The sequence below is a fragment of the Mixophyes fleayi genome, chromosome 12 (assembly GCF_038048845.1).
Source record: "Mixophyes fleayi isolate aMixFle1 chromosome 12, aMixFle1.hap1, whole genome shotgun sequence".
Taxonomy (NCBI): Eukaryota; Metazoa; Chordata; class Amphibia; order Anura; family Limnodynastidae; genus Mixophyes; species Mixophyes fleayi.
The window spans coordinates 61,300,239-61,312,576 of record NC_134413.1 but is presented as its reverse complement, the minus strand read 5'-3'; the positions used below and the strand labels follow the sequence as shown (position 1 = coordinate 61,312,576).

Genomic DNA, 12,338 nt, shown 5'->3' with positions numbered 1-12,338 from the left:
GCTGCCTGTCTGTATGTATTACCCTGTAGTGTTTTATTACTGTTTGTTCCCAATTGTAAAGCGCTATTGAATAAATGATGATGATGAGAATGATAATAAGAGGTATATTTACTAAAGCTTTAAAAAGGAAAAGTGGAGATTGGCCATAGCACCTATCAGATACTAGATCTTATTTATCTAGTACATTCTAGAAAATGAAAACACTTCATGATCAGAATTTACAAAAACACATTTACATTTGTTCAATTATTAAAACCTAAAGGACACTGCATTTTCAAACTCAAACTCTATATGATTCCTCATAGGAGTCAACTCTTCTTTGCGTCTATGGGAACTAACTGATCAAACACCCATAAACTGCAGAGAATCTCTGAGAAGTGAGTTCTTACACATACGATAACAACACATATTGCAATGACCATTTCACCATGCAAAGAACTGTCCTGTAGAATTTAGACTGTAGGCTCCAATGGGGCAGGGGCTGACGTGAGTGAGTTCTCTGTACAGCGCTATGGAATTAGTGGCGAAATATATAAATAGATGATGATGTTAATGTGACTTGTACATTATGTTTCTGAACTTCCTACCATGCGTTGGAATATAGTGATCAGCTGATATATTTCTAAAGTTGTGCTTTTTTCAGTCCCCATTTTTTTTAGATTTTTTCTTAACAAATGTCATATTTTTTTAAATTAGACATTTTACTCTTTGTACCTACCTGCATGACAACTTTATTGAGGATTTTAGAAGAAACTGCAATGCTGTAAAGTTAAATCATGCATTTGGTGTACTGGGACCATAAGTTTAATAAGACTTTTCACACGAGCACAAGTCTGTTCGATTTTTAAGAAATATCTGCGTACTAATATAGTTGTGGTCACTTATACAGGATCTGAAGGTATATGACTTTTGTGTATTGTGTATATACATGGTAGATGTGGTTAAAAAATAACAAATAGTTGCATTTTAGCCAATAATCTCCAAAGCTTTATTATTTATTTTTTTGGCTTTAACCCTTTTGCCCGTGTCAAAACAGGAATAACGTTTTATATATTACTGTACTCATGTAAATTGTATATTGGTCTAGAACATAAAGGACTTTTGTTAGCATGGTCAAGTGAATATAATTTCCAGTTTGGGCATTATATGGGGAAAACTGAATCATTTTGGGCATTATATGGGGAAAACTGAATTATATGTGTGTGTGTGTGTGTGTGTGTGTGTGTGTGTGTACGTATGTGTGTGTGTGTGTGTGTGTATAAAAATGTTTACTGTTTTTGTGATTCTCCCTTTAGCTACTTTGACAAAATTAATTGTACCTATGAAGTATGTCCCTTATTATATTCTGAGACCTATAAGATTTAATGGGTCATGTGAACAGTCTTGGAAACACTGGAATTTCGTATCTTTTATCTTGGACATGGGTGAACCAATGTCTATGAGATCACTTTCACAATATGCCTAAATAGTCAAGGGTGTCCAGGATTCAAGTTAATGGCCTCCTATGTGAGGGAAAGGCTGAATGCAAAATGTACATCAATAGCAGGGAAATGGTTAAAAACCATGTTTTTAATATATGTAGATATATATACATACATACAGACAGGTACGTTTATGATTGGTCTTTTCTACCCCAATCCTTCACTGGGTAAAAGAAAACATTATTTATCCAATGTATTGCAACATTGCTACCTTTACATGCTGTAGAATTGTGGCAGATTCAATTTGGCTATGTTACTGCGCACTGTTACCATTATAACGGCCGAATTGGATCGGCCCCTTGGGATTTTAGTTCTTCACACATATTGCACTTTATAACCGATGTGTAAGATTTATAGCTAGAACCTTATTCAGTTAAGCTATTAATCATTTTCAGTTAAACTATACAGTAGGTTTAGCAATTTTAATTGTACCACAGAGTATAATGACATAGGGTCTGGTTTTGAGTTTGGAGTAAAGCAAAGAAAAGGAGCAAATTTGCACCTTGGCAAAAACCATGTTGCATTAGAGGGGGAGGTAAATTTAAAATGTGGGGACAGATTTATAGTTGGGTACGGCATGTCATAGTTCAACTTTACAATTTCAGTGTAAAAATAAATCTATCATGTATTTGTGTGCTACATGAAAAAACACCCAGTATTTTAATAACGTGCAAAAAAAATAAGTCAACTTGTACCCCTTGCATTGTAACAAGGTGCAAATTTGCTCCTTTTATTTGCTATGCTCTTATCTTAAAGTCAGGGCCATAATTTCCACACAATTCTGTTGAAAATTGCTCTCTGTGGCAAACTTATCATGAACAATGTTAAAAAATATTCCATTTTATTTAAGGTTTGGGGTTTTTATTTAACCATCATTTTCATTCAACATGTTTTCATTTTTTTTACAGCAATTTGAAGCAAATTAACTGTGAAGATGGTCTCTCACAATGACACTGATATTATCATTCTTGGAATCTCAGATGTTCCAGAACTGCAGGCACCACTATTTTTTGTGTTCATCCTTACATATCTTCTCACTATTTTGGGAAACCTCACTATCATACTAGTTATTTGTCTGAGTCCTGAACTGCACAATCCCATGTACTTCTTTCTCTGTAACCTGTCCTTTCTTGACATATCTTATTCTTCTGTGACCCAACCCCAGCTTTTCGCTATACTCTTGCGAGGGCCAAGTGTGATCTCTTTTGCGGCTTGTATTACACAGCTCTATATTTTCATGTCATTGGCCTGTACAGAATTTGTTTCTCTAACAGCTATGTCTTATGACCGCTATGTGGCAATTTGCAAGCCATTACATTATTCCATTTTAATGAACAAAAAAGTCTGTTTACTGATGGCTACCACATGCTGGATAGTAGGATTCTTGGACCCATTAGCACATACTGTGGTCATATCACAACTACCTTTTTGCAGACCCCGTATCCTTAATCACTTCTACTGTGATTTGTCAGTGTTACTAAACCTAACTTGTGTGGATAAGTTGTTCATTGAAATCATGACTTATGTGGTTGGCTCTGTGGTAGCTCTTCCAGCCTTTATGCTTACTCTAATCTCATATGTTTTCATCATATCCAACATTCTTAAAATTAGTTCAACCACTGGCAGGCAAAAGGCATTCTCCACCTGTGCCTCACACCTAACTGTGGTCACTCTGTTCTATGGAACTGTTCTAATAATGCACATGAGACCTTCATCCCAGTATTTCCTTACTCAGGACAAACCACTGTCTGTGTTATACACTGCCATCATTCCAATGTTAAACCCTCTCATATATAGCTTAAGGAATAAAGATGTAAAGAAAGCATTGAGGAAGATCACAGGAAAGAAAAAAATTATATAAACGAAAAGGGAGAAATTAATTATCAGTAGACTCCTTATGGCGCATTCACTAACATTACCATTAGGTTCACAATTTGAACCACAACAAACAGACGATGGGCAGCATAGTGGCTTAGTGGTTAGCACATCTGCTTCACAGCACTGGATTCATGAGTTCGATTCCCGATCATGGCCTTATCTGTGAGGAGTTTGTATGTTCTTCCCGTGTTTGCAAGGGTTTCATCCGGGTGCTCTGGTTTCCTCCCACACTCCAAAAACATGCTAGTAGGCTAATTGGCTGCTAGTAAATTGACCTTAGTCTCTCTCGGCTTGTGTGTGTTAGGGAATTTAAACTGTAAGCTGGGGCAGGGACTGATGTGTATGTATTCTCTGTACATAGCTGCGGAATTAGTGGCGCTATATAAATAGTTGATGATGATTATATAACTTACTCTAGTTCAGTACAATTTTGCATCTAAATGCAATGTTATTAACTTAAATCAAGTCCATGAATATCAGGGGTTCAATGTAAAACTTTAAATATATTTTGAGACTATCCTCAATCAGTTATTTTCATACATGAATTTTCATGACCTACTGTCCATACATTTGTTATTTCACCGATCAGGGATGCTTTAAAGATATCATTATTACCTTTAACTATCATTATACTGGGGCAGCACGGTGGCTAAGTGGTTAGCACTTCTGCCTCACAGGACTGGGGCATAAGTTCAATTCCCGACCATGGCCTTATCTGTGTGGAGTTTGTATGTTCTCCCTGTGCTTGCGTACGTTTCCTCCAGGTGCTCCAGTTTCCTCCCACACTCCATAAAACATACTATGTTAATTGGCTGCAATCAAATTGACCCTAGTCTCTCTCTATGTCTTTCTGTGTGTGTGTGTTAGGAAATTTAGACTGTAAGCTCCAATGGGGCAGGGACTGATGTGAGTGAGTTCTCTGTACAGCGCTGCGGAATTAATGGCGCTATATAAATAAATGATGATGATGATGTTTATACTTATATGATGTGCCAATGTGCAATAAACAAAATATTCCAATAACCACTAGAAATATAGTACTTTATTTCAAAGTTTATTGTACCGATGTTAAATTCCAGTTTTTATATTGCAGAAATGTGCAGCAAGTTTGGTGAAGTGAACTGGAAAAAGTATCACAGTTGTGTGATCATAGCTTTGCGTACAAAGGTCCCTATAAACAAATAGCTATGTATATAAATATTTAAATGTGACAGGGCTTTTTGTTTATATAAAAAAGTCAAGATAATACATTTGAGTTGCTGATGTGTTTTTAATATTATTAAGCGCATGCAAAGTTAACAAAGAATATAGAATATTGATTGTGAACACAAAAGTATTCATGATTTGCACATCCAAGAATGATGAGGGCAAAAACAACCTCACAAGTGCATAAAAGTTTGTCAATCTCATATCCAACTTAACCAAATTTTCAAACAGTACATGCCAAACATAAATTGTACAATATGTGAAAAGAGCAGACATTGGTTTAATGTAAATATCAAGGGGCCTAGCCTCATATATCAATATAATTATGACACAAAATTATTAAAGCAAATTAATTTTGTGAAGCACATTTGTGATATTTACAGAGATACCATTAAGAAGAAAATGATTCTTGAAAAATTCTAGGTGACTAATAGCTAAGAATCTCATTTAGTGACATTTAAAGTGTATTTATTCCATACATGGTCTGAAACTAGGGAGAATACAAATTATTATTATTTTCATAGATTTTTATGTCACTACAGTGCACCGCAGCACCGTACAGTAGTGAAAACAGTACATACATAAAACAGTGACATACAGTCATGGGCAAAAGTTTTGAGAATGAAACAGATATTGGTTTTCACAAAGTTTGCTGCTTCGGTGCTTTTAGAACTTTTTGTCAGATGTTGCTATGGTATACTGAAGCAAAATTACAAGCATTGCATAAGTGTCAAAGGCTTTTGTTGAAAATTACATCAAGTTTAGCAAAAGAGTCAATATTTGTGCAAATTGATCCTTCTTTTTGAAGACCTCTTCAATTCACCATGTCATGCTGTCAATCAACTTCTGGGCCACATACTGACTGATGGCCGCCCATTCTTCCCTAATCAATGCTTGGCATTTGTCAGAATTTGTGGGTTTCTATTTCTCTACATGCCTCTTGAGGATTTACCACAAGTTCTCAATGGGATTAAGGTCTTGGGAGATTCCTTGCCATGGACCCAAATGATGTTTTGATTCCCCAGTCACTTAGTTATCAATTTTGCCTTATGGAAAGGTGTTACATCATGCAGGAAAAGGCATTGTTCGTCACCAAACTGTTCTTGGATGGTTGGGAGAAGTTGCTCTTGGAGGATGTCTTGGTACCATTATTTATTCATGGCTGTGTTCTTAGGCAAATTTGTGAGTGAGCCTACTCCCATGGCTGAGAAGCAACCACAAGCATGAATGGTCTCAGGATGTTTTACTTTTGACAGGACACAGGACTGATGGTAGCGCTCACCTTTCCTTCTCTGGACAAGCATTTTTCCAAATGCCCCAAACAATCTGAAAGGGGATTCATCAGAGAAAATGGCTTTACCTCAGTCCTCAGCAGTCTAATCCCAGTACCTTTTGCAGAATATCAGTCTGTCCCTGATGTATTTCCTGGAGAGAAATGGCTTCTTTGCTGGCCTGCTTGACACCAGGCTATCCTCCAAAAGTCTTGGCCTCATTGTGCATGCAGATGCACTCACACCTGTCTGCTGCCATTCCTGAACAAGCTCTGCACTGGTGGTGCCCCGATCCCACAGCTAAATCAAGTTTAGGTGACGGTCCTGGCACTTGCTGGATGTTCTTGGGTGCTCTGAAGCCTTCTTCACAACTATTGAACCTCTCTCCTTGAAGTTCTTGATGATCCGATAAATGGTCGATTTAGGTGCAATCTTGCTAGCAGCAATATCCTTGCCTATGAATCCCTTTTTTACAAAGCAATGATGACTGCACTTGTTTCCTTGCTGGTAACCATGGTTAATAGAGGAAGAACAATGATTTCAAGCCACACCCTCCTTTTAGAGCTTCCAGTCTATTATTCTAACTCAATCAGCATGACAGAGTGATCTTCAGCCTTGTCCTCATTAACACTCTCACCTGTATTAATGAGAGAATCACTGACCTGATGTTGACTAGTCCTTTTTTGGCAGGGCTGAAATGCAGTGGAAATATTGTTTTTGGGATAAAGTTCATTGTCATGGCAAAGAGGTACTTTAAAATGAATTGCAATTCATCTGATCACATTTCAAGACATTCTGGAGTATATGCATATCACTATCATAAAAACTGAGGCAGCAGACTTTGTGAAAAATAATATTTGTGTCATTCTCAAAACATTTGGCCATGACTGTACGGGGTAGACAAATGCAGACATGAAAACAAAGGGTATGAATAACCATGTTCATTAGAGAGCTTACATTCTAAGTGGAAGAGGGTAAAATATAGTTTAGATTGGAGGTTGGGACAGTTGTGAGGGTGGATTAGTGTGAATAGTGTTATTGAGGATAAGGTCACCTCCAAAAAAGAGATGGATTTTTAAAGATTTGAAGACTGTGGGAAATTCTGATTGAGCCTGGTAGGGAATTCCGTAAGTGGGGAGCAGCACGGGAGAAGTCTTGTAGGTGGGAGTGAGAGGTGGTTACGAGAGACCAGACAAGGTGAAGGTCAGAGGTAGGTCTAAGAGGTCGGTAAAGAGAGTATTTTGATATGATATTTGAGATGTATGCAGGGGTAGTCTTGTTGTGGGCTTTGTAGGTAAGGGTGACTAATTTGAATTTCATTCGGGAGGACACAGGGAGCCAGTATAGGGATTTGCAAAGTAGTGCAGCAGATGTGAAGCTGTGAGAGAGGAAGATCAGTCATGCAGCAGCATTTAGGATGGATTGAAGTGTGGATATACGGGTGTCAAGAATGCCAGATAGCAGGAGGTTGCAATAGTCAAAATGGGAAATGATGAGAGAATGGATAAGAGTTTTGGTAGCATGTTGAGTAAGAAAAGGGCATATTCTGGCACTGTTTTGAAGGTGGAGTCACCTTAGGTAACTCCACCTTAAGATGGAGGACTGGGAGATAGTCTGGATTTGAAGAATAAAGCAGAGGGTGGAGTCTAGTGTGACACCAAGGTAGCAGGCTTGGGAGACTGAGAAAATTGTGGTGTTATTGACAGTGAGTGGGATTGAGGGCAGGTGGTGACTCTGGCAGGAGGGACGATAATAAGATCTGTTTTGGACATGTTGAGCTTAAGGTAGCATTGGAACATCCATGTGGAGATAGCATAAAGACAGTTGGTTACATGTGATAGTACAGAAGGAAAGACATCAGTGTAAGATTTGGGGTTCTTCAGCATAGACAAGGTATTGAAGGCCAAATTAGCGAATTAGTGTCCCAAGAGAAGAGGTATATAATAAAAAATGTAAAGGGCCAAGAACAGTAAAAAATAAAGAACTATGAAATGTTAAAAAATTTTCCACTAGCGCACTTAGGGATAAATGTATTAACCAGCGGATTCTGAAAGTTGACAGTATTCGTCTACTTTGCAGGGCAAATTTAAAACGGCAACGGCTTTCAAGGCAAAACTTGAAAAAGTAGAATCTGCTGGTTAATACATTTACTCCTGGGAGTATTTCATTTATGAACATATTTTATCATCTATACTATTCACTCGGAAGAAATGGAAATAAGAAATTGAGCAGTCACATCCTAATGACTAATTTCTGCACCATTTGATTAAAGGAAAATGTAAAATAAAGGAATCTAGTCTAAAATGGTTATTCTTATTTTAAATAAAAGGTTGTATTGACTGAATCCTTCTTCAGGGTCTGTAAACAAATAATATATAGCCCCAAATAGGCTGAATAGTCTCTATTTGCTCCCAACCACTTATACATATCATGATAATGATATGACTTCATGATTGAGTATTGTGTAAATAGTGATAGTTCATCTCAGTAAGCAGGACATTAAATTAATAAATTGCTGAATACTGTCATTACTCTTCTCGTGACATCTCAATATCTCAGGGAAGCTTTGAGAACTGTATTTAGTCCTCTTATTTTAGAGGCATTAGTGAATCTGGCTGGGCTTTATTCAGCAAGGAGTGGATTTAGGTAAGGAATACTAAATAGCTCTAATCTCAAAGGTGGTCTCATGGAAGTCTCCAATCTTTTTTTTGTGATCGTCTTATGGTGTTTTGCTGTCGTAATAAAGCCTTATTTGGATATATTCCAGGATGTTCGAGTCAGTTGAATCCCATGAAGTGAAACCACCATCCCAGCTAAGGCTGGTTTCCTCACAGTTGGTGGCAGCCGTGGGATCACTCAGCCTGGTATCTCAAAAAACAGGAAGGTTTCAGGGGATGCAAACAGTTGGAGTCCTGAGACTTGCAAGGACAACACGGCTACCAAGCAGAAGCACCCTGAAAGGAATCCAATGCTCCAGAAACAGCAGGGTATCGGTGTGTGTCTTCCAGAGCAGAAGTAGCTCAGTCAGGGACTGAAGCAGTGACCATAATCATGGAAAATAGTTACAGTTCTTAAAAGTTTGTGCTGCTCCTGGAGCTATGTCGGATGAGAGAGATCGCTACTACCCGAGGGGATTCACAGGAGGCACTACGCCAGTTCGATGAGGATATTTACACTGTTTTCATGGCAGTCCTGGAATCAGTGGAACTAATAGCCCTTATCATAAAGAGAAGACCATGACAAGGCTTATGACAAGAAGCGTGTCAGAGCATAGAAACTTGAATGAGGAGTGAGAGTAGTCTCATCTGATAGCTCTGAGTGATGGAGAGTTCATGGTTGTGACTCACTCTGAATTAACATTACCCTGTCCACACCTGGAGGAAGTGCCCCGTCCAGCTGATCCCTGTCAAGCTGAAACAAGTGATGAAGGACTTAAGGCAAGGAGTTCTCTTTATTGAACTGGTTCAGGAAAAAAATAGAAGGCTGTTTGTCTCCAAATGAAGAAACGTCCCATGTGGCTGAGTTAATAAGGTAGTACCAGTGACCGAGGAGCAGGTACTGGAGGAAACAAAGCAGGTAATGCAGCCCTGTTCTCCAGTCGGCTCAAAGATTCCCTGGCCAAAAAGAAAGCAAGAGGTTGGCAGCAGAACTACTTTGCTGGGAGCTGCGACAGTTACTGAATTGGTGGACCCAAGGGGCAAAGTTTGAGATGGTGGAAACCATACTGCTTGTACCAAGGACAGAGTTGGCAGACACAGCTGCAGTCATTCCACCTGCATTAAGGAGTGCAGACTTCCCAAATCGAAAAGCAAACAAGAGACCTGAAGCACATCAGGAGATCGTGCCCCAAAGAGGGAAGCTATTTGAGCTTCCCTGCATCTCTGGGGCATGTTGGATCCAAGACACCCTGATAGACCTATAACTCTGATGCACCAAAGATGAGGAGGTTAGAGGGTGGCTGCAAGGCTGTGGTGGGTAGGGGAGGATAGGTCCAAAGCGCACTACACAAGCATCTACAGCCAGCATGGGTGGATGGCGAGAGGGCATAAGGTCTACAGGATTTTGGAAGAGCCATCACCCATTTCAGACCGGAGTTAGTGTAAGCGAGTACGATCCTTCTTAACAGATACAAGAAAGTGTTGTGGACCGATGGACACCAGGCAGAGATTCCTACAGTATGCATCCATATTCGTGGTAGCCAGTTTCACAAACCTCTGGATGTAGGACTTGTGGAGGGGTAGGGCAGTGAGGTCATGGTGGATTGTGACATAATCCAGGAACATGGGAACTACTTTGTTTGGAAAGCTGCCTCAAAAAGGCTGCAGCCTTGGAGCAAATGGAATGCAAACTAAATAATACCAGCAACCAATGCTTGTCAGCAGTCCATCTTCGCAGTAACAGGACCTCTGTGGGTGAGTATAGAGCTCCAAGTAAGATTGACTTTTATGTTTATATACTGCGTATGCACAGTTTTTATCCAGAATTTCATTTCCAGAATTTTGCATTTATTTTCTCTACAAACTTTAACTGTTTTCTTTGGATAAAACTATCTTGGAATGAATTAATTTAATTATTTCTTGCCAACTATCTTCAATCTAAGTTATCCACTGATTAAGTAATTTTTGTGTTGGACTTTAATCAGTAAAATTTTGTCATGTGATATCATTTTTGATTTATAGCAGCGGTTCCCAAAGTGTGTGCCGCAGCTCCCAGTGGTGCCACGGCGCTGTCACAGGGGGCCCGCGGCCAGGGGACACAAAAAAAAACTTACCAATCCAGTGGCGCCTGAGGCCCAGCATCCTCCTCCCTCCCGCCTCCTTAATGTCAGGCGTGATGACGTCATGTCCGACATTCAGTGAGAAGTGAGGAGGGAGGAGGATGATGGGTCCCGGGCGCCGTTGCATTGGTAAGAAGATAGAAGAGAAGACAGAAGAAATAGAAGAAAGAAGGCTAAGTATGGTAAGTAAAGAAACGGAGGGGCAGGTGAAAGGAAACAGCAATTGAGGGGCAAAAGAATGAAGCAGGGGGCAGAGTGAGGATGAAGATTGGTAGACAGTGAGTGGATAAAGAGGGCAGTGTGTGGATGAAGATGGGCAGACAGTGTGAGGCTAAAGAGGGGCAGACAGTGTGAGGATGAAGAAGGGCAGACAGTGAGGACGGAGAGGGGCAGACAGTGAGGATGAAGAGGGGAAGACAGTGTGAGGATGAAGAGGGACAGACAGCGTGTGGATGAAGAGGGGCAGACAGTGTGTGTGGATGAAGAGGGGCACAGAGTGTGTGGATGAAGGTGAAGGGGCACAGTGTGATGATTTTTGTACATGTTGTTGTTTTAATTTGTTTGATCTTATTCCTCTTAATATTAGCTGTAAATTATTTTTTGACAGAAATATAATTGAAAAAAAAATATAAAAATATTCTTTTCCCTTGGATTTATGTATATTATTTTTGCAAACAACTTACTAAGTATTTCTGTCCTGACCTAAATACTTATTAAGTTATTTTGACTCAAATACTTAAAAAACGGGACTGCTCAGTAATTATTCTGGAGGGGTGCCTTGAAAAAATTATGGCGCCGCTAAGGGTGCCGCGAACTGACAAATGTTTGGGAACAACTGGTTTATAGGCTCCACTTATTGCCATATTGTTTATTTGGTTATAATTTTCACTGTTTATTTTCTCTGCCCAGATAATTTATTGTATATGATTGCATACTGTTATTAAAAGCCTATTTTATATTAACTGGCTTACCAACAGATACATACTCTTTCAGATTGGTGCTAATTGCTTTACCATAGGGAGCACAAATATTGATTTCAGATACTTTATATCAAGATACCATTTTAGCGTCTTGGAATCCCATATGAATTATTGCTTAGTCTATCAGCTGGTTCGGGATCTTACTTTCATTTCCAATCGGCAGCTTCACCTATGTTCACGTGGCAGGGGGCACAGATAATATCATCTTTTTAACATTGTTGCCATATTGTGAGAAAATAGCAGGACAACTGAAACCATTTTGCTTGTGATACCTAAGGTAATTACCATTGCTTCAAATGTCCATTGTTATAAGGTGTGGTTTAGATCTGGGTTGTTAATAATGTAATCAGAACGATGTCTGAGTGACTGCTAAGATAGCAAGCTGGTAGTCCGAGGTAATTATGTAGGTCAACATGTAATCTGGGAGGTAATTATGTTAGAACTTAAAGACAATGTGCAACACAGTACTATACTGGCTGAAATAGCATTGGGAAATGTATTAATATTAGGGATGAGCGGGCTCGGATATCTGAAATCCGAGCCCACCCGAACCTTGCCGATCCGAGACGGATCCGAGACAGATCCGGGTATTCCCGCCAATTGCAAAACTGAAAGCGAGGCTCCGAGTCATAATCCCGTTGTCGGATCTCGTGATACTCGGATTCTATAAATTCCCCGCTGGCCGCCGCCATCTTCACTCAGGCATTGATCACGGTAGAGGGAGGTTGTGTTAGGTGGTCCTCTG

The 12,338-nt window shown here is 39.5% G+C and overlaps 1 protein-coding gene across 1 annotated transcript; it reads left to right on the top strand.

Moving 5' to 3' along the window:
- The first annotated feature begins 2,415 nt into the window (after window positions 1–2,415).
- LOC142108287 (olfactory receptor 5AR1-like) lies at window positions 2,416–3,342 on the top strand. Its single transcript, XM_075191927.1, has one exon. The coding sequence runs from the start codon at window positions 2,416–2,418 to the stop codon at window positions 3,340–3,342; it is 927 nt and encodes a 308-aa protein (XP_075048028.1).
- Window positions 3,343–12,338: the final 8,996 nt, after the last annotated feature.